Source organism: Populus euphratica, unplaced genomic scaffold, assembly GCF_000495115.2.
Source record: "Populus euphratica unplaced genomic scaffold, PopEup_1.0 scaffold68.1, whole genome shotgun sequence".
In the NCBI taxonomy this organism is placed as follows: Eukaryota; Viridiplantae; Streptophyta; class Magnoliopsida; order Malpighiales; family Salicaceae; genus Populus; species Populus euphratica.
This window is the reverse complement of record NW_011499901.1, coordinates 752,742-774,179: the sequence shown is the minus strand read 5'-3', so window position 1 is coordinate 774,179 and position 21,438 is coordinate 752,742. Positions and strand designations below refer to the sequence as shown.

At 35.4% G+C, this 21,438-nt stretch overlaps 4 protein-coding genes across 5 annotated transcripts; 1 reads left to right on the top strand and 3 right to left on the bottom strand.

The window, feature by feature from the left end:
- Positions 1 to 1,096: 1,096 nt before the first annotated feature.
- LOC105132882 (neurofilament heavy polypeptide-like) lies at positions 1,097 to 3,287 on the bottom strand. Its single transcript, XM_011036612.1, has 3 exons — positions 2,995 to 3,287; positions 2,556 to 2,873; positions 1,097 to 2,432 (listed from the first exon to the last, which is right to left on the bottom strand). Exons 1-3 carry the CDS (start codon positions 3,163 to 3,165, stop codon positions 1,242 to 1,244), a joined length of 1,680 nt encoding a protein of 559 aa, XP_011034914.1. The 5' UTR covers positions 3,166 to 3,287; the 3' UTR covers positions 1,097 to 1,241.
- Positions 3,288 to 7,996: 4,709 nt separating this feature from the next.
- LDL1 (LSD1-like 1) lies at positions 7,997 to 10,708 on the bottom strand. The gene has a single exon (XM_011036611.1). The coding sequence runs from the start codon at positions 10,668 to 10,670 to the stop codon at positions 8,283 to 8,285; it is 2,388 nt and encodes a 795-aa protein (XP_011034913.1). The 5' UTR covers positions 10,671 to 10,708; the 3' UTR covers positions 7,997 to 8,282.
- Positions 10,709 to 14,282: 3,574 nt separating this feature from the next.
- LOC105132879 (uncharacterized) lies at positions 14,283 to 17,154 on the top strand. The gene is made up of 2 exons (XM_011036608.1): positions 14,283 to 14,561; positions 16,511 to 17,154. The coding sequence occupies exons 1-2, from the start codon at positions 14,449 to 14,451 to the stop codon at positions 16,716 to 16,718; spliced, it is 321 nt and encodes a 106-aa protein (XP_011034910.1). The 5' UTR covers positions 14,283 to 14,448; the 3' UTR covers positions 16,719 to 17,154.
- On the bottom strand, positions 17,007 to 19,838 carry LOC105132880 (lysine histidine transporter-like 8). Of its 2 annotated transcripts, XR_843656.1 has the most exons (6): positions 19,307 to 19,838; positions 19,027 to 19,160; positions 18,383 to 18,810; positions 18,152 to 18,283; positions 17,483 to 18,033; positions 17,007 to 17,425 (listed from the first exon to the last, which is right to left on the bottom strand). XR_843656.1 is itself a non-coding variant. In XM_011036609.1 (5 exons), the coding sequence occupies exons 1-5, from the start codon at positions 19,705 to 19,707 to the stop codon at positions 17,548 to 17,550; spliced, it is 1,581 nt and encodes a 526-aa protein (XP_011034911.1). In that variant the 5' UTR covers positions 19,708 to 19,838; the 3' UTR covers positions 17,007 to 17,547. The 2 variants fall into 2 exon arrangements, 1 of the variants encoding a protein (XP_011034911.1); XM_011036609.1 differs by having other exon boundaries at positions 17,007 to 18,033.
- Between the last annotated feature and the right edge of the window lie 1,600 nt (positions 19,839 to 21,438).

The window sequence follows — 21,438 nt, the reverse complement described above, 5'->3', positions numbered from 1 at the left end:
TGGTCAAACAATTTAGCTCAACATCTAATCCCTGTATTTTTCAAATTTTTGAACCCATCCTTCTATCAACTTGTTCGTTTTTCGTAAGAATTTAATTGTTTTTCTCTAAAATATCTTCCATCTCTACAAATTCTCAGATCTCATAAAAAAAAAAATTAAAAATGCATTTGAAAAAAGTGATTTAGAAATCCCAAAAGAATTACAGTCTAAATTATTTTATGAATAAAAAAACTAACTTAAAATTGAGACCTCCAAAATGCTTTATTGGGCTTTTTAATTGCTGCTTCGGCCTATAACTCCATGCTTGGAGCAACATGAAATCTTTCGTTGCTGGACCTTTTCCCTCAAGACTATTCACCATTTTCGATTATTGCCCCACGATCGTCAATCCTTGTTGTCGCATGACTTGCCATCAATATTTAAGGGCCCGTAGATCACAAGGCCGTGTCTAAAATAAACAAATCATTTCTCACTTCAAAATCACAATTTCTCCACCTCAAGCAGCAGCTATTTTTTTCCGACCCGTAGATCCACTGTAGGGCCCTTGAAGCCACGTTCATGGAGGTAACAGCTGATCAGAGAAATGTCACTGGCTGTTTTTCCTTTCTTCATCTGTCTATGGCCTCCAGGAAGTTCTAGGATTTCTAGCTACAACTGCATCGCTCTTTCTTCTGTCTTTTAGTCAAAGCCAACACTTGTGTACACCCCATCATCGCAAAGTAGTCGCATTACTCTTTTGTGGCATGATCGAGTGCCCGTTTATTTGTGCGGTGCAAACGAAACATAAATCTTGATCTCGAGAGCTATCATGGAATATTTGCCCATATCCTTAGGAGCTACTTTCCCACCAGGCAGCATTTCTCCGAGACTACCCCGCTAACAATCAAATTTTCTAGAGGCTGGAATTAAACTAAAGAAAAAGAAGTAAAGACAATATTGTCGAAGGAAGTGAAAACAAAATAAATAATTTTTCATTGATATATATAGTTTACTAACAAAAAAGATTAACAAAACAAAGGAAATGATCCTGAAAACATGAAAGTTTAAAACCATAAACAAACTTAAGTACAAAGCAAATATGGCACTCATTATGAAATACAGACAATGTTTTTTTTTTTTCTTGTCATGAAAAAAAATATTAAACCACAATGAATATAACCAAACAAACCACACATTTAAGCAACACCATGATCATTCTATAGGAAGCAATATGCTTTTCTTTCTCCTTGACTTCCTCATATTTAGGGGTGGTGCCCAGGAAGCTTCTCCTTGATCTTCTCCATTAGCCCCTTTTTCTCCTTAGGTTCTCCTTTATGGGAAACTACATTTTCAGTAGAATCAAATTCAGATGGAGGGACCTCTTCAGTTTTTTTATGTCCCGGCATTTTCTCCTTGATTTTGTTAAGTAAACCCCTCTTCTCTTCTGGTTCAAAGGGTGTATTTGTGTTTGAAACTGCAGCTTCAGTATAAGCAGGTTTAGCTGGAAAAGGGAATTCTTCGGTTTTCTTATGTGTTGGCACTTTCTCCTTGAGAAAACCCCTCTTCTCTTCCGGTTCAAATGGCGTGTTTGTGTGAGAAAATGCGGCAGCTGGAGGGTGAGGGACCTCTTCAGTTTTCTTCTGTGCTGGCGCTTTCTCCTTGACTTTGTCAAGCAAACCTTTCTTTTCCTCTGGTTCAAAGGGTGTCTCTGTGTGAGAAAATGCAGTTTTAGTATAAGCAGATTCAGCTAGAGGAGGAGAGACCTCTTCAGTTTTATGTGCTGGCACTTTCTCCTTGACTTTGTCAAGGAAACCCTTCTTCTCCTCTGGTTCAAAGGGTGTCTCTGTCTGAGAAAATGCACCTTCATTGTAAGCAGATTTAGCTGGACGGGGAGAGACCTCTTCAGTTTTCTTAAATCCTGGTATTCTCTCCTTGGCTTGGTCAAAGAAACCCTTCTTCTCCTCTGGTTCAAGGGGTGTCTCTGTGTGATGAACTGTGGCTTTAGCTGGACGGGGAGTGACCTCTTCAGTTTTCTTAAATCCTGGTGTTCTCTCCGTGGCTTGGTCAAAGAAACCCTTCTTCTCCTCTGGTTCAAGGGGTGTCTCTGTGTGATGAACTGTGGCTTTAGCTGGACGGGGAGTGACCTCTTCAGTTTTCTTAAATCCTGGTGTTCTCTCCTTGGCTTGGTCAAAGTAACCCTTCTTCTCCTCTGGTTCAAGGGGTGTCTCTGTGTGATGAACTGTGGCTTTAGCTGGACGGGGAGAGACCTCTTCAGTTTTCTTAAATCCTGGTGTTCTCTCCTTGGCTTGGTCAAAGAAACCCTTCTTCTCCTCTGGTTCAAGGGGTGTGTCTGTGTGCTGAACTGCGGCTTCAGCCGGAGAAGGAGGGGCATCTTCAGTTTTCTTAAATGTTGGTATTCTCTCCTTGGCTTGCTCAAAGTAACTCTTCTTCACCTCTGGTTCAAGGGGTGTCTCTGCCGGATGAACTGCGGCTTCAGCCGGTGAAGGAGGGGCATCTTCAGTTTTCTTGTACGCTGGTATCATGCCCTTGGCTTGCTCCAAGTAACTCTTCTTCACCTCTGGTTCAAAGGGTGTCTCTGCCGGATGAACTGCGGCTTCAGCCGGTGAAGGAGGGGCATCTTCAGTTTTCTTGTACGCTGGTATCATGCCCTTGGCTTGCTCCAAGTAACTCTTCTTCACCTCTGGTTCAAGGGGTGTCTCTGCCGGATGAACTGCGGCTTCAGCTGGAGAAGGAGGGACATCTTCAGTTTTCTTATATGCTGGTATCATGTCCTTGGCTTGCTCAAAGTAACTCTTCTTCTTCTCTGGTTCAAGGGGTGTCTCTGTGTTAGAAGTAACAGTAGTATCTTCATGTTTCTTCTCCCTATCACCAGGCTGCAATATATTTCAACAAGAGAAAAGAACTGTCAGTTTCAAGAAAAACCCAGCAACAGAGAAAACAACTAAAATAAACAATGAGATTAATATATATCAATCGAGTTAATCAGAAACTTACATAACTGTTGTCTGATCGATGAATTTTCTCTTCATACTCAGTGGCAGGCACCTCTTCTTTTTTCTTCCCCATGAAACCAAACAACCCACGATCCTTGGTCTCAGCAGCACCACTCTCTTCACCAGCTTTGGTCCTGGTCTCATACTCGTGGCTCTTATTTACCCCAGCCATAGTGATCAAGTTCACAATCCGAACTTAAGCAAGAAAATATAACAACTAAAGGCAGAGTTAAATGAGTAAGCTTTTGCGTCAAGTGATTTGCGTTTGTAACTGATGTTTTAGCTTCGCAGGAGTGCTGGGCTTTTATAGCAGTGATACAACGCAGAGCTGATGCGATTAAAGAAATAATAAAGCCAAAGGAGCTTGACCAATCAAGTTTCACTTCTGTAGCCGACGTGTGCATTTAACGAAAATAAATATCAGCAGCAAATAGAAAATTATACGCGCTTTGATATTCTGCCAGGTGTTCGCCAATCAGAGGCTAGCATAGTTACCCAACCAGCGCGGGTCTGATACGACTCCGAACCCGAGTTGGGAGTTTACCGGGTGAAGCTAAAAACAAGTTATTTTCTTATCAAAATTAAAAAAATACTAAAATAATATTGTTTTAGATAAAGAATTGAAACAAATTCCTTGTAGTTGAAGCCGCTGGTTTATGGATCGACCCACAGATCATTTAGGTTTGACTGGATGGCACACTTCGGTACTTCGGTTTGAAATGAAATTCTTCCTGGCTTAAATTTTGAGTTAGCAAGTCAATTCAAAACGACATGGTTTTGGATAAAATTAAACACACCGTGTTGGGCAAAAAATAAAAGCAAATTCATTGAAGCTAATTAGATCAGTAATGAATGACCCACAATGTTATTTGGGTTTGATAGTATCTATATCCATTTTGATTTAGAATGGATGGATGTAAACAAGATGGTTCAATCTATTTTTCAAATAATTTTTAATTTTAAATTATATTAATTTGATGTTTTTGAATGTTTTCAATTATTTTAAGATGCTGTAATAAAATATTAAAAGTTCAAAAAATATTTTTTTTCATTAAAAAACCTTTAAAAAAAATATCACGCCTCCCTGCATCAGATTACAATCACACTCCGAACAATTTGGCCAGCGCTAGATGTTGAGTCGGTAGATATTTTTGTGAATGCGGTAGAAGCGTGTTGGATACGCGAGGAAGGTGTAGAGTGAGTCTAGAGGAAATGAAAGGAGAGAAGGAAAGTGGAAATTGAGAAAGACGACGTAGTCAGATATTTTGTGCCACGTGGAAGAAAAATGTGAAGAATTTATCCTCGAGTGAGACCTGGAGCCAGACGTGTCGGCCTCGACTAGATGAATATGGAAGGGCGGTGGATGTCGGTCTGAGTTATTGGACGGGAAAAACTCCTTTAGGTTAGGTTTGCTTCGTTTTTTTTTTTTTTTTTTTTTTTCTAATTTCAAATTATCTGGTATTTGAATTGGCTACCAAACTTATTTTTAGCAAAGGATAATTAATTATAACACAGTTCATTATAGTAGTTTTTTTTAAAAAAGCTTTTTTTTCTTTTAATGCTTCAACATTTCATTTATTAAAAAATAAATTTTATAATTTATTATTATTTATTTTCTATATGATTATTTCAGTTTTATGATTCATGTTGTAAGTTTAATGGGTTAATCTGGATTACCCAATTTCTTTTTAATTGATTTTTTTTATTTTATCTTTTAAAATTAAATTGATTATGAACTAAATTTCATGATTTGTTTTAGCGTACTTTTTATAATGTTATACGGATTTTATGACTCAGGTCATGATTTTTTCAAATTAACTTTGACTGACTCGAGTTGTTTTGTTGTGTCTTTTATATGTATATATTGATTTTCTTTCTAATTTTATTTTTTACTGGTGTGTTGGTTAGAAATTAAACTTCATAATTTATTTTCATTTGTTTTTATAGTATTATCTCGGTTTTGTAAATCAAATCACAAGTTTGTTATGTTAACCGAGTTGATTCTAATCATTTTATGTTCTTTTATTAACTGATTTTGTTTTCAATTGCATTGTTCAATATTAAATTGACCGGGAATGGTGATTTATAATTCATTTTGATTTACTTTCCATGAGATAATCTTGATATGTTAACCCGAGTTGTGTATTTTGCAAACTAGCCTCCGTTGACTCGGATTTATTTTTTAATTTCATCAACGTTGATCTAATTGGGAATTAAGCTTTAAATCTAATCATTTTATGTTCTTTTATTAATTGATTTTGTTTTCAATTGCATTGTTCAATATTAGATTGACCGAGAATGATGATTTATACTTCATTCTGATTTACTTTCCATGAGGTAATCTTGATATTTTAACCCGAGTTTGTGTATTTTGCAAACTAGCCTCCGTTGACTCAGATCTATTTTTTAATTTCATCAACGTTGATCTAATTGGGAATTGAGCTTTAAATCTATTTTGGCTTGCTTTATATAAAATTATCATAATCTCGTGATCTAGGTGGATCCATGTCAATACAATATATTGTTGTTTTAATATTTTTAAAAAATAATATTGTTTTGATATTTTTCTAAGCCAAATTATATTTTCGCCATTCAGTCTAGATTGTCCCTAAACATGTCAAATTAATCAGGTTAAATCAAGTCAACCACTATATTCTTTATTTTTATTTTTACTAAAAAAATTTAATATAAAGGCTTTTTTATGTTAAGAAAAAATAGATCCAACCCGTGATAAAGTGCATGTCAATAATCTAGTTGAAGTCAAGATTAAAAAATTCATAAAAAAAAGTATTTTTTTGAATTCAACTTTGTTTAGATGACATAGAACATGTTTTAAATTGATAACCATTTAAATGGATGTTTTGTTAGGATAAAATAATCATAGTGATAGATTATTTGAAGACAATTAATTATATTAAGGATTTATTTGTGTCTATTAATGCTGTGTATAGCCATGTATTTTGTGTTTATTTGTGTCATGTACAGTGGAGACCGCCATATAAATAAGCAAGCTCTAAATCTCAACGAAAAAGTGACATAAGAAAGGATATTTAATAAATTGTTTACATTATCTTGTATTTATGATCTTAAACATTACACATTAAATCAGTTATATTTTTTATTACTTTTAGCTGACAGCAATCACATGAAACTCATATATATATATATTTTTTTTCTCGTAGCTGAATTATTGAATTTCTTATAATCTCGGGTTTGAATCATATAAAAATCATGTTATAGACCAAATTAGAGAAAAAACGCTAAATATTTACATAATACATTTCACTATACTCGAAGATCTTAGCAAGCTCATAAAATTTTTTAACGGGATATAGAAAAATAACATGATTTTGAGAGCATTACTTACCCATTATATCAACTTAGATTAAAGAAAATATTTGAATGAAAACTCATTAATATGACAAGAAGTCAATAAAAAAATAATTTAAGAACTTAACCGGGATTAGTTTTATAAACTGAGGATTTTTTTCAAGGTCTGCCTGAAAAAAGGCAATAAATTAGGTGGGAACTTATGACAGTGTCGTCAATGAAAAAGAGAGGGAGAGCCTCGAGATTAGCGACTGGTAGGTCCGTGGCATTGTTTTGTAAGAGATAAGGTGATCAATGTACTTTGATGTCGTAAGATGTGTTAATTAGGCGTCCAACTCGTCGTTTAGGGCGGCAGATAATTATATTTTCAAGATATTGATTTATGATTTACACACTAATCCACTTTTCTTGTCGTTGGCACAGCGCACTGTGTGAGCGCAAGCGACGGCTTCCAACCCTTCCTGCTTCTCCAACCGTAATTCGACGTTGCGAAAATGGAATCCGTTGGTGTTGAGGATGGCTTGTATTTTAGGCCCTGCATTTAAGTTATGTGATATATTTAATGTAATCCATTTTATTTATAGATATGATATTTATTATGTGCTGTAATTATTATTTGATATATTTGGACTAGAATTAATTAAAAGAATAATGATAAGAAAATGACCACAAAAATATATATATCTATTACTGAATAAATAAACTATTTCATTTTAAGATTATGACCCGGCTATTCATATATATATATATAGGTCATTCTATGTTTAACTTTTAATGTTTTGTGTTTAAAATTCATAGTTATTTGTTGTGATAATTTTTTATTAGGTTGTGCAGGATTATAAAAACATGCATTTTATGTAATGGGTTTGAAAGTTCCAAGAGAAATTATATATATATATAAATATAAAGAGGCCTGGCCTGGTTGGGAAAGAAGGCTCCAATTCCATCCGAACAATCTAAACGGGCCACGAGATGGTCGGAGGAGGAGCCAGCGAGCTACATACCGTCATTTAAAAATTTCACGCTAGCCCAAAGAAGCTTCAAAAGCCTAGCGAGAAGGTAGAAGGAGCACACCCAGCAGGCCCCGATATCCCAGGCAACAATCAAGCATGGACACGTAGAAAAGAAACCCTGGCTCAAATTGCCAAGTGGAAAACCCGACCACATAAAATCCTACGATGGGAAAATATTGATTAATAAATTTGAAATGGGCATAGGAATTTTGATGCAGAGGTATGACAGTGCTGATGATGAGTGTAGCTGTAAATTCCAGGGAAAAAGCGAAATTGACTAGCAAATAGCAATGATCTGCAGCTTCACATGTGGCTGCTAAATCAATATTCCAACTAGTGTATATGTACGTGTTGGTGCAATCAATGAGAGTTCACCAGCTCAAGATAGAAACAACATAGGCATCAATGAATGGCCAACTGATAAGAAAGCTGTGGAAAAAAGGAAACTGCAATATAGGGATAAATACACTCTTCACAAGCATGAAAGAATGGCTAACTCGAGTTGGAACAAATCTTCAAATGACAAAGTTGCTGAGTTTGTGAAGGCAGGTGATATACAACAAAAGCTGACTACATATACAACCAAAGTTGACTATCAGATTTTCCATATCCAGGCAAGTTCAATAACTTCGGAAGATGGGCAGAAATTAGACCAGGGTGTAAAACACAAAATAAGATTTTGCCATTCATAGATATAAAACCATGCGAGGACAATTGGATTAGATCAGGTATTAACACAACAGTGTTCATTTCATCGAGGGATTTCATAATAAATCAAGAGCAACAAATAATCTGATTGCATGCTGAATCCAAATCCACTAATCTAGTCCTAAAATCAGGTAAGCACCCGAGCAATCATCCACATAACTGAACTCAATCAACACCAGTTGAAATAATGAGTTAGCAACTGACCTAAGGGGCATAGCACATGGGAGAATTTTCAATCTCAATTCCCTACATTTAGTTTGGTTCTAGCCTCTTTGATGTATGTGAGAAGAGATTCCCCAGCATTAGGCAAACCTTTCCTTCCAACTAACCTTATCTGAAAGTTATTATACAGCATTTCCATCCTCTTTCCATCGTCTTGTAGCTCACTAAGTTCAACAGCCTGCTTCCTAGAAATCAAACCATAAAGACATAGAAGACAAGAATCTGATTCTCCTCCTTGGAATTTGACCCTCAACAATGAAAGAGATTCCCAGTCATTTGACCTGGGATCAAACAAAATAGAGAAGCTCCCGAATTTCAGATTAGGGGTGTCACATAATTCATTAAGATCGTCAATTTCCTCAAGGCTATTATTTACTTTGTCAATCACAGATAAAGACCTTCTCTTGGCCACTCTCAATATATTAGCAGCCTCTCTCATCCCACTAAGAAAAGCTCCATGCATTGTTGCTGGATACTGTTTGTTTGTCGCCTCTCCTGCAAAGAAAACCCTTCCATCCCCCACGCTCTCAGCAAGAATATCATAATCGTCTCCTGAAGATCCCACGGCAACATATGAATAAGATCCATACGTGAAGCAATCTTTTCCCCAGCGAGTGCAAACCGATTGAACTGGATCTGGAACAACAATCCCTTTTGGATGGAAAATACCTCGCAATATGCCAAGGACCCTTTTCACAGACTCCACTGGAGACATTGTCTCAAACTTAACCGCGGCATCCCCAGCAACAAGAGCAATTAAAAGAGCACCCCCAGAAACAGATGAGTAGCTATAAAACAGAAAAAACTCGCCTCTCATGCTTGGATCTTCTGTCAAATGACCAAATGTATCAATTTCTCCACCCCAAAAATTATAGGGAAACAATAACGCCACCTTATTTAGTAACCCATATCCTAGTCTTTGAATTGCATCTTTCTTTCTTTGTGGAAGCTCAGGGACGAATTCAATTGATCCTTTCTTAAGCACACCCAAAGGGACGGTGCAAAGCACCATATCCCCACGGAACCCCTGTCCACCCGCATAAACAATAACCCCATCAACCCCATATCTTATACTCTCCACCGTCTTCTCATAGAAAATCGGAAGGTCCTTCGCAAGCTCTCTAACAAAAGTATCATTACCTCCTGGAATAAAACAATGATCACCCCCCATTTCATAAGGATCGTCCTGATCCCAATATGCCATAGACAAATTAGACATTAATGAAGCATTCGCATATTCCAAATTCGCAAGATGCCAATTTAATAACATTAGCTCTTGTGGATCCTCAGCCACCTTATAAACATGCCTAAATGCTTCAAGAGCGGTCCCTAAATTAACATCTACAGATTTAACTTCCTCGATCATAGCCTGTCTAAGCTTACAAACTCTATCTAATAACTTATTAAAAGATGCCTCTACCCTAGAATCAATCTCGGAATCAACAGCCTTCCCGTCCGGCAAATACAAAGGGCAAATATCTCTCACCTTATGCAATGGCAACCCCATTTGCCTCGCTAGAACTCCAAGTGGATTTCCATTTATTCCAGTGAGAACACTCCCACCAACATCCGCCGCAGCCACAACTCCTTCCCCCTTCAAAATCATAGTCTTCACACGCCCACCCGGCCGAGCCCTCCCTTCCAAAACAACAACCTTAAAACCCATAGCCATTAACTGCCTCGCCGCAACCAACCCCGCGAGTCCTGCACCCACAACAACCACATTGGCTCTCTCCACTCCCTCATTTAATTTCAACTGCGCTTCTTTAATAGACAGCGCCACGCCAAAGTTAATGTAGCCATGTTGTAGCAGAAAATTATAAGCAGAATCAACTAAGGCTTTGTGCTCGGCCCGAATCGACTCGAGCGCATGATCACGCGTTAACCAAACAGAGACACTGGATCTCCAGCGACTAAGAATATGGTTTCTCACGACAATATAATTAGCTTGCTCCGTGCCGCCAATGGTAGACACCACGTTAGCTTCAATTTCTTCTTCAGTTAACGAATCGACAGGAAACCCGACGGAGATCGCTATTAATGCTTCGACATCGACTTCTTTTGAGAGACCGCCGCCAATTCTGTGGCGGCGGAAGGGGGGATTGCCGTTGATTTCGGTGAAGAAGCGTTTTCGACGGCGTCGTTTTTTGGGAGGTGGAGCAGGGAATGTGGAGTTAGGGTTTTGGGGTGGCTGTATGGGGTCAGAAGAGTCGTCTTGAGAGTCTGAAACTGGAGCGTCGAGTATTGTATTGGGAAGTGGAGACTGAGTTTCAGATGAAGGTGGGAGGTTGGTTTCCGGCGAGTTTTGGTGATCGTTGAGGTCGGTTTCTGGTGACGAGTCCTCGGAAACGACATCGTTTGCATTGTCGGAGGGGTCCTGAGGAGGTTCAGCGGTTGTTTCCATTTAGCACAAGGCGTAAATTAATATTACCGCATTGCTCGTTTATATGCCGTGCCTGGAAGTTCAAATCGATTTTTTAATAGGCTGGGCTGCTTGAGAGAACAGGCCCAAAGAATGTTGTTTTTGAGCCCTTTGTTTTGTTTTTGAGGTATTGTTTGGTTGCTCGAGATATAATAGGGATGTGAAGAATTTCATGCATTTTTATTTTAAGAATATAAAAATTTATATTAGAACTTTTTAAGATATATATTTATTTTATTTTTATATTTTTTAACTATATATTTTTTATTTTCATTATCTATCTTATTTTTAAACTTAAAACAGTAACAATAACCCTACTTATTTAGAATACAAAAACATACATATTATTAAAGTTAGTAGATTTGATCATTGGATTTGTGTAGATTAAGATAAAATATTAAAAAAATAAATGTATAATAACTATTTTTAAAAGTTTTTATTATTTAAATTAAATAATATATAATAAATCAAATCAAATCAATTCTTATAATTTAATTCAAAATTATTTTAATTGTTCTATCCATAAAACTAGCTCATTAAACTAGCTCATTGTCAGTCATGGCAAAAATTCTTTTCAGAAAAAACAATATCTAAGCATTTGAAACTAGTCTTTAAAAAAAAATGATTTTAATTATGAATTGGATGATATTTTGATTTAATAATGAGATGAAAAAATATTTGATTCACTTAAATCAACTTAGTAAAATCTATAAAAGTGTCGAGCACGGTCTTAAAAAAAAAAAGCATAATTATAAATTAATTTAATGTTGAAACATAAAATTTATAAAAAATAATATTTGATTAAAAAATAGAATAAACTTAATTCCACCAAAAAAATGAATAATGAAAGTTATGCATGCCATTAGATTTGATAAATTTTTTATTTCAAACATAATTTTTATTTAATTACACAACAATAAAGCTTAAGAAATTCTTTTTGTGTAAAACAATATAATTTATCACAAAGTAAAAAAAAAACCATGAAAGACATGTGAAGTTGAGATAGTAAAGATATATCACCAACAATAAAATATGAGATTTCATTCTTTTAGGTTCAAGTTATGTATATAAAGATAGATCATCGATAACAAACAGTAAAGTTACATTTAAAAAAATAAGAGGAAAAAAACATTAAACAAAAAAAAAAAACCTTAAATGTCGCTAATCAACCCATCAAACCACCATGTAAATAATGAACTTAACTAAGTTCAAAGATTTGCCGTTTTCCAAAAACCAAATAGAAAATAGAAAAACAAAAAAAGCCTAGCCGTCGTGGAATTTACATTAAAAAAAAATAGTTTGAATGTGTAGGTTTTTTAGCCTAACTAGCGCAACTCAGCTTATCTCATTTTAATTTTCTACTTTTTTAAAGGGGTGTAATTTTTTTTAAAAAAAAATTAACAGACAATGCATCATTTGCTTTTTATAATTTGTTGGAATATTAGGGGTTTGGTTTTTTTCAATTTAAAATCCATTCTCAACTCAAACAACCTATAAAAACATTGTAAATATCTTAATAAACATATCCATGACGACCAAAAACCCAAGAAACATCTTAAAAAGCAGAATCAATTCAAAGCTAAAATGATTTTTTGTAGTTAAATATACTTTATTGGGCAAGGAGAATGAAAAAAAACCCAAGTCAAACTACTCTTATGAAATGAAACTCGGTCACACGTAGACTAGCCCATTGGCCCACTCTATTTGAAAAAGAATAGTAAATGGCAATGTGTTTTTTAAATAAATAAAAATATTGTATTCATAAATTTAAAAGCTAATGCATATTAGATGATATTTTTATTTAACATTGAAAATAAAATATACTAAATCAATCAAGATCATTTCAAGTTGACATATGAAAGTTGTAGGTATAATCTTGAAAAAAAACCGAGAACTTAAACCTTAAATTAATTTAATATTAAAAGATAAAATTGGTAAAACAAAAAAAAAATCAAGTGAATTTAAGCTAACAAACCAAAATTTTAATGCAAGTTATGATTTTCATCGAATTCAATAAATTTTTATTCCATATATTATTTTTCTAATTAATGGATTTACATGACATTAAAGTGAATATAATATTTTACGATGATTTGTTTTTTTAAAAAAACATGACATATAAGTAGGATTGAGATAGCAAAAGAAAAATACTGATAATAAGAGGTGAAATAATATATACATGTTTTTTACTTTAAGTTAATCAAGAAAATAAATCATTGATGATAAATGGTGAAATTATTTTTTTAAATTAAGGTATCAAAAGTGCATTAAATAAAAAAAAATAACAATAATAATAATAACAATAACAAACTGGATATTGTTGTGTAACTTGTCAAATTTATGATCTGCATCATGAAAATAACCAATTTAATTTTTCTTCTTGTATTTAAAAAAGCCAAAAATAGCCCAACAATGTTGGTTTATGATCTAAAGTATTAAAACTTAAAAAAAACAACCCAGATATAGACCTTTAAGCCTAAACCCACGCACCTGAACATGTTTTATATATATAAAGGAATGGATGCCTGTAAACTATTTTTTTTTTTTTTTGAAAATGTAAAGATGAGGTGTTGTTTATTAAGGTTGATGATGCCTTATCTTTTAGTTTAATTTTTTATCATCATCGTAACGGTTGAAAAAATTGAAACTATAAATTTTTAACCTTCCAAACTCATTTTTCAACACAATTAAAGTAAAAAAACTAAAAAAACCAGCTATAGAATATGTAGAAACCAATTTAGTAACATAATAAACCCAAAAAAGAGCTTTAATCACAAAATAAAATTGAATAATCTTTTACTTTCTTGATTTAATTATATTTTTTAGGCAAAATTGAGGCATAAAATAATTACTATAAAACTCTACTTTTTAAATATAACTCATTGATATCAACTTTAATTATTTCAGAGGTTAAGACATGTATTAATACTGATTTGTTTTCTAAGCTAAGATTCATCAAATTTCTTTTTTTCTCCTTTAAAAAAAGAATAAAAACTAGAGAAAATAAAATTTATATCAAAATTAAATATTTAAAAATTAAAAAAACCAATCACTTATAACCTGAAAAATATATAGAAGAATAAAGTAAACTCTTAGTATGAATTTTAAAATCGCTATTATATCAACCATTCTAGAAAAAAAAAAAATCAATTGGTGCAAACTTTGACTTAAAAGGAATTATATATATGCGCGCGCGCGTGTATATAAATTTGTGATCAAATTAATTTTTTTATATAAAAATTAACTATTTCAATGATAATGATATTATAAGATAATGCATAGTGAAAACCTGATATATTTGAGCTTTATACACAATAATGTAGTTGTTAATTAATTGCATTTGTTGACTCAAATCAAAGTACCTGTGGAATCACTCATACTTGATCATGTTAATATTTAAAACAACTTCAAAAAAAACCTAATTCTGTCATGGGTTTGACGAATCATCGAATTTACCCATTAATCAGATCGGTTTGATAACCATGTCTGGAAGAAAAGAAAAAACAAAACAAAGTGACAAATTTAGTTAAAGCCACTCCGGTCAAGCCCATCGGGTTGAAGCCTATTTAAAAACATTTGAGCCCAAACAAGAGATAAGTTTTACAGCGAGGAGCGAGGCGAGGGTCCAGGCCAACGAACCCAAGCCAGACCGAAACTCTTTCTGTTCATCGTTCGATCTGTAAAAATCACCATTGCTGTCTCCTCCTGGAGCTCAAGAAAGGAGGAATTAAAACAGCGGAAGACAGAGGCGAAGAGAGAGATGATAACGCGATCGAATTTGGCGGACCAATTAAGAGAGTATCAGATTCGATCCAAGCATGATTGGGCCTCTGTCTCCTTCTTCTCTTCCACTTCCAATTTCACTTCTCCTAGGTAACGCACCTTTACCCGCTCCCTTTTTTAATTTTTCAGATTCTCTTTTTTTTTTTGTAGATATTTTTCTTTATTTCCTTCAGGTTTTACATTTCTTGACTGCTCCTTTGATTGGTTCGACTGTCAGATCTCCGTTTTTAAAATGATATGATTGCAGAGAAATTATGTTTTGGGTTTGGATTCTTTTTTATGGAATGTGGATTTTGTGCGAGGGATTTTGAACATAGAAGCTGAAAATTGAAGCTTTAGAAGATTGGTTGGTTAACTGGCTCGGTATTTTGGGTTCTTAATTTGGTTTAGTAGGTTAAGGAAATGAATTTCCTCGTTTCATGCTTTTTATGGTATTCTTGAATGTGGAATTAGGTTGGATTTTTTCTCTTTTTAGTTCAATTTGAATGTTAAGGGATTTTATTACTAGATGGGCATGCTTGCTTGTGTGTGCATGAGAAAATTTGAGATGATTAAAAAACAAGGAAACTTGTTGTTTAGATTTCAATATCGAAATGGGTTCCTGAAAGATGGGGTTTGGAAATGATCGGCTCTTTTTTGTGTGAAGTGGGTTGAGCTCAGAGATGTGAATGTAGTTGTGGTAGGTTCAAGCAAAATGTGCATAAGATTGAACACTTGGAACTCTCGAGGAATTGATGATAACATTTTGATAGAAGGTATTTAAAGTTTATGGACAAGGTGTTTTTCAAGCACTGGTGCTGTATCACTTGCTGAAACAAGAAACACCTTTTACTGGTTACTGGATGGTTTCAATCACAAGCAAGCCGATTACCACATGTTAAGAGCTTGTTTAGATGTGTGAAATCTGATTGATCCTTTCGGTTGGAGTAGCATTTTATGAGTAGATCCTCTCTTATGGTAAAAAACTCATACTCTGAATGGGTGCGGAACGCATCTGTTGTGATAAAAAATATTTTTGGTGGTGTTTCATGTCATTCGACTTTATTAGGCTCGGTAGTGATTAATTTCCCTGGATGGTTCCCATTCAAGAGGATAAGGTCTTAAGGTCATAAAAGTTACAATCATCTACGATATCCTTTCCAATTGCACTGCTTCCCATATGCAAAGCAGAGATGCAAAAAGGTGAGAACATAAAATGCTTTCGAGATGATATCCTTGCTATTTTCTTGTAGACAACACTCTGATGTTAATCCACTAAGAACATGGATGTCCACAAAGGACAAGAAAAATAAAGTTTGAATTAGAATATCTAGTGAGCAGAGGAATAATTTATAAAGGTTTGAATAAGTGAGAAAATACAGAATATGGTTCATTTTCTTATGAAATATGTTGTTTGTTGCTAGGCTACTTTTGACATTTGCCAGCAGTTTCATGCGTGAGATCTGGGATGACATGCTGGGATCTGAAGTTATTTTTAGGTGTTGTGCTTGGAAGATAGTAGAATGCAGCTCTGTAGCTGATCATTGATACTCAATTTGATAGGATTCAGTGTTGAAGGGGACTTGGGGGATTGAAAAGGTAGTCTATGGTGAGCATTAACATAGGATACAGTTTTGCCATGTGTGTTCGATTTAAACAGTTTCCTGCTGGAGATTTGGAAAAGGAGAAAGCAGTCTGATTCCTGATTGACTCAAAGAAACTTGTCTAGATACTAGATTAACTCGGTTCCTTCTGACTTGTGCAAGTCAGAGATAATAATTCAACTGATAATTTTTTGGAACATTTGTCTCGTAAATGTGATCCAGTTATTTTACTGTTGTATGCAGTAGTAGAGAGAGTTGATTTATTTTCCTGCCCAGCAGAGATTTATGTTACTGGTGTCATTTCATGGAAATGTGTTGTATAAAAATTTTTCTTTTGACGAGTGAATGTTTCTCCTGCTTGATTATCTTTTTTTTTGAGAATGCCAATACATAACTCATCTAAGATGACATCGATCCTGACATTGTTTCCTCTCTTTGTCCTGTGTGTTCTTGCAGGGTGGACGTAGTGGTGTTTGTAGTATGGGAACTCGTTATCATAGCATTCTTGGTTTTCTCTGCAGTTTCTTTATATTTTAGGCGTATGCGAGTTGCGTTTATCTTAGCATGCATCACTATGCTATTGCTTTTATGCATGAAAGTTATAAAGCAAGTTCGATTGGCTAGGAAAAAGAAGCGAAGGATGCTTCTTCCTTTATCTATGTAAACTTTACAAGTAGTGGACCTTTTCCTCTACCAACACAACTTTGTTGAGTAGATTGATATAATTTCTGACTTTTGCATCGGGCCCCTTTTTCCTTGGTTTATTTCAATCTGTAGTTGCATACTAAAGCAAGTTGATCAAGGAATATGATTGAGGTGATCATTAAAATACGTGCTGATTGAATGGGAGATTTCTCATCACTCGGGATGGAAGATTGAGATGTTTTCATCCACTGCCGTGACAGTCATCGAATGTGGGTTGGGTGGATGCTGGTTTTAAAGGTATTGTTTCTTGCTACATGCTTGTAGCATGGATCGCGGCCTTAACAGACTCTAGCCAGGCCTGATTTACGAGACAAATGCTTGTAATATGTCTTGGACACGATTTTTATTTTTGTTGGTACACATCACTAATGTAAAGGAATGAGTAGGTGCTGAGATTTTCTGGGACTTTTTTCTTTAACATTTACTCTCTCCATGCACAATCTGTGCACAAGCCTTTGCAGAGTTTAATTCTTTTGGAATTTGGAGCCGAAGATGCACAATCTGTGCACAAGCCTTTGCAGAGTTAATGCTTCTGGAATTTCGAGCCGAAGGACTTTCTGTTGAAAATATGGTTATATATTTATCAGCAATATGATATGATACAGGTCAATATCAAGATTCAAGGGTAAATATTTAGAAACTACAAATTAAGTTGGTGCGTGGGTAGATTCTTCAAGCAGTGGCTGTCCTTGCCACTCCAGAAGGTATTTCATCCATCTGGAATCCGATCAACGGTTTGGTTTTAGATCTACTCGAGATGCAGTATCGAATGATTGCTAATAACTCGCTTACTGGGGCTTGAAGAAGTGAATTTCGATACCCATGGTCACAATAGTCCATATTGCTCCAGCTATAACTAGGATGCTAAGCACCATCCCCAAGACTCCCAGTATCCAATTCAGGCACCAGATTGCACTGTATTTTGCGGGTTTTTTAATCAATATCCACATGAAACATGGATATGCTAAGGTAACTGGGAGTGCAACCCCTCCAATCAATCCTGCCAAACTCATCAAGAAAGGAAGTGCCACTGATATAAAAAATGCCAAGCATCCGAAGAAGATCCTGAACACTATGCGCAACCACCAGGGACATGGTTTCTTCATTTTGCTGGTGAATCTGAGCTCCAGATTGTCGAACACTGGCATTGCATATATCTGAAATGAGCTGAGGCAGTTAAGCACAACGAATAGGCTTGTTAATCCTAGTAGCAACTTAGAGGTGCTGTGTCCGTGATATTTGTGTAGAGCATTGAGCATCCCTCCGTTTGGCATCTGACCATCAGAAGTAGAATACAACTTGGTATTAGTTGAGACAATAGGCGAAAATTCAGTCCTGATGTTGTTGAGGCCTTAGTTTCAACCATAATTAGACCTAAATACTTGTGCTTACCAAGTTACCATAGGCCCAATAGCCTCCTATTGCAAGAGGAAACAAACACATCGCTATGATCACATATGCCAACTTTACTCCTCTCCACATTGGCTTACGGGATGGTTGCTTTGCACTGGAAGGCATGGTCCCCTAAAACATTCGTGATCAGCAAACAAATCATATGATCAGATCTAGTGCAAGATGAAAAGAAAAGGCAAAAATGAATCGATGTGAGATTTCTCATCTTACCTGTATTTCGAGCACAAGATTGTGACCTCTGAAAGCGAAGGCGATTATCCCAAGTGCATTTAGAATGTCACAGATTCTAGCCATGTCGCATTTTGTCTCCGGAGGGTCATAGGATACACCCTCAGGCCTACCTTGAATAATGGACACTACCCATATCAGTGTACAGTAGCTAATGGCTGTGATTGCTCCAATCAGGGAAACTCCAGCTACAGAATTTAAGTTGGGGAGCTGAGCTAGAATAATTGCCAAACAAACGAACAGGAGGTACCACTCTATTGTTGTTAATGGCCTCATGCTGCATGTATCTCCACAGACAATTTGGAAAAATATTTTCATAGTTCCACCACCTATCATAATCAAGGTCACACAGGTTCCACCTGATAGATACATGACTGGGAGGAGAGCAAGAAGCTTCCCCAGCTTTTCACCTGAAAATATATACCATATATTTTAATCTTCTGAAGATCCACACGTTTCCAATGTTCTATGCTTCTATCTAATATAGAAGTTCTTTATGATCAGAAAATTTAATCAAGCTGAATAGATTAGGCACTAGTTAATAAGGTTAAAATTTGTAATTAAGCCATATGTGAGATTTAATCGGCTAATAACTGGCATGAAGAAGATAAAGGCATGGCGCTCACCAAAGGCAGCCATTGATAGTCGGAGATATCGGCTATAACGCATTCCGGACTCGGATTCATGTAGCTGAATCAGTAGCCATAGAGTGTATAGTTGCCACATGAACACTAGAGATAGACATAGAATTCCCCAAGTCCTGCAGACAAATTGAAAAAGAGAAAACAAACTAAAAATTTGCATTTGAAAAGGCCTAATTGCACGCTGAATCATAATGTTTTTCTTGCTGATAAAAAGTGAAGAAAGATTTACTGGAAGGGGTTGAGATTAATTATGCTCAATTACCAGCTAAGAGTGGTGAAAGCAAGTGGAAGAAGAAGGGCTTGAACTCCAATTCCTGAGCTCAATGTGTGAAATGCCGAGTAGTATGCGTTACCATTTCTAGACTCGGTTATGGGAAGCCATGCATCCTGGGGATCAAGCTTAGTGAAGTGGCCAACTTCTTCTAAGTAAGATTGCATACTTGCAATTGCCTTCTTCATGGGGCTGGCTATAGGAGTACTCATCAGAAGCGAAGCTAAGGGACTTTTGGGTGTTTTGGGAGTTTTGGGAGCTATGTCTAGAAACGGTGATCTCGTCATTGAAGGACAGTGGAGCTGAAATGGAGGTGCAGAAATTGCAGGAATTTCTGCCCCAACACTCAAACTATCAGGTCTCAGGAATTTCATTTCCTTTTTCTCTTCCATCACAGCTAGCAAAAACCAAGCTTAATTAACCCTCACAAACAAATCCCACTTCTTCTTAAGAGTGATCAGTGATTGTTGTGTTGCATCTGCATAGGTGAACGATTGATTTATATCGTGCCAATCAGTGAGGAAATTGGGACCCGAGATACCATAGTATATACAACACAACTTTGTGGAGTGCTTTTAGGCTTTTAGGTTGACATTGACGTGCATGCTTGGTTGGTGAGGATTCGTGAAAGTTTACATGCATACAAGGGCCAATATTTAAAGTTGGAATTTTGACTGACCCCGGTGTGTGGCTGCTGTTATCTCTAATAAAGATAGCGCAACCTCTTAGGTTCTAATGCTTTAGGTCTCTTTTGAAGCTAGCTGATGCTGCAGCCACAATTCAAGGTTTGCCTCGTCTCTTTAAGCATTGATTTAAATTGCTTAGCTACTCTAGTAATGCATAATGCAGTACTGTTAATTGCATGACCCAGAAAAGAGCCAGCAGCGGCCTCATTTAGGTAATTAGAGAGAATACTTAAGCTTGAAGCAGTCGATCAACCCCCATTTGCAGGCAGCGAATACAGTTTTAGAGACTACACACGCAATTCTCCTAAATAATTATCGATAAACTTGATCTTGCTGAAACCCTTTTTTATTTTAATCATGAAATGGAACTATATTATTAATCATGAAATAGAACTATATTATTAATTATTAAACATAAAATAGCGCAGAGCACATAGCTATTATCAAAAGACCGGTATCTATGAAAATTAAAACTTATAATTTAAAAAAAAAAGTAATCTTTCATGCCACCATTAATTCTGTCTTTGAATATAAAATCGGATTCTCTTGATTTTCTTATCAAGTTGCAGCTCATGCACGCATAGAAATCTCAAGCCATCATTAATTAATCAATGGAGAACTGGCCATGCTATAGACTTCACCTGATGAAAGCTTTCATCCCACCATGATTGCTAGATAGTGTCAATCACTTTCAATCAGAAGATGTAATATCAAATTTTTCATTCGAAGGAGATAAGATATCACATGACAAGCGATTGAGAGATAAAACTCAATAAAGAAGGGATGGAAGAATTACCGACAATAAAATCATATCCAAAATCACATCGAATAATAGAAAAGAAAAGACTTGAGAAATCATATCCAAAATCATATCTCAATTTATTAAAAAATAAACATGAAAAAGAAAAGACTTGAAAGGGTTGTCGCCTGTGAAAAAATCACCGACGATATATATCTAGGGTTTTTTTTTTTTTTTTTTTAAGGATAACCAAGACATAACTTGAGTATTCATAGTATTCAAGCAGCTTTTCAAATAGAAAGAGAAAACTTGCTAATGTATATGTATATATTTTTTCAGAAACTCCGATCTTGATAAATAAGAAAAGAGCTTGATTTTATTTATTTATTGTTAAAAATTAACTTGGTCTAGCTCGGATGTACTAGGATTAGCAAATATATATCTATTGAACATGAACGCTGCCTATGTTTCTTGATTGGGCAGAAATTAATCACATCGAAGGAAACTTTGTGAGAATCTTAACTGATTTGTTGTTCATTTCTCTTGCAAGAAACCAGAAAAGTATAAAAATTAAAAGCAATTTCTAGATCATTAGAAGATAAAACGTAATTAAGACAACGACATTTCATTGGTTTTGCCTGGAGAATGATAAAATCTTAATATTCCTTCAATTTTCATGTGGTTCTAGGCAAAGATTC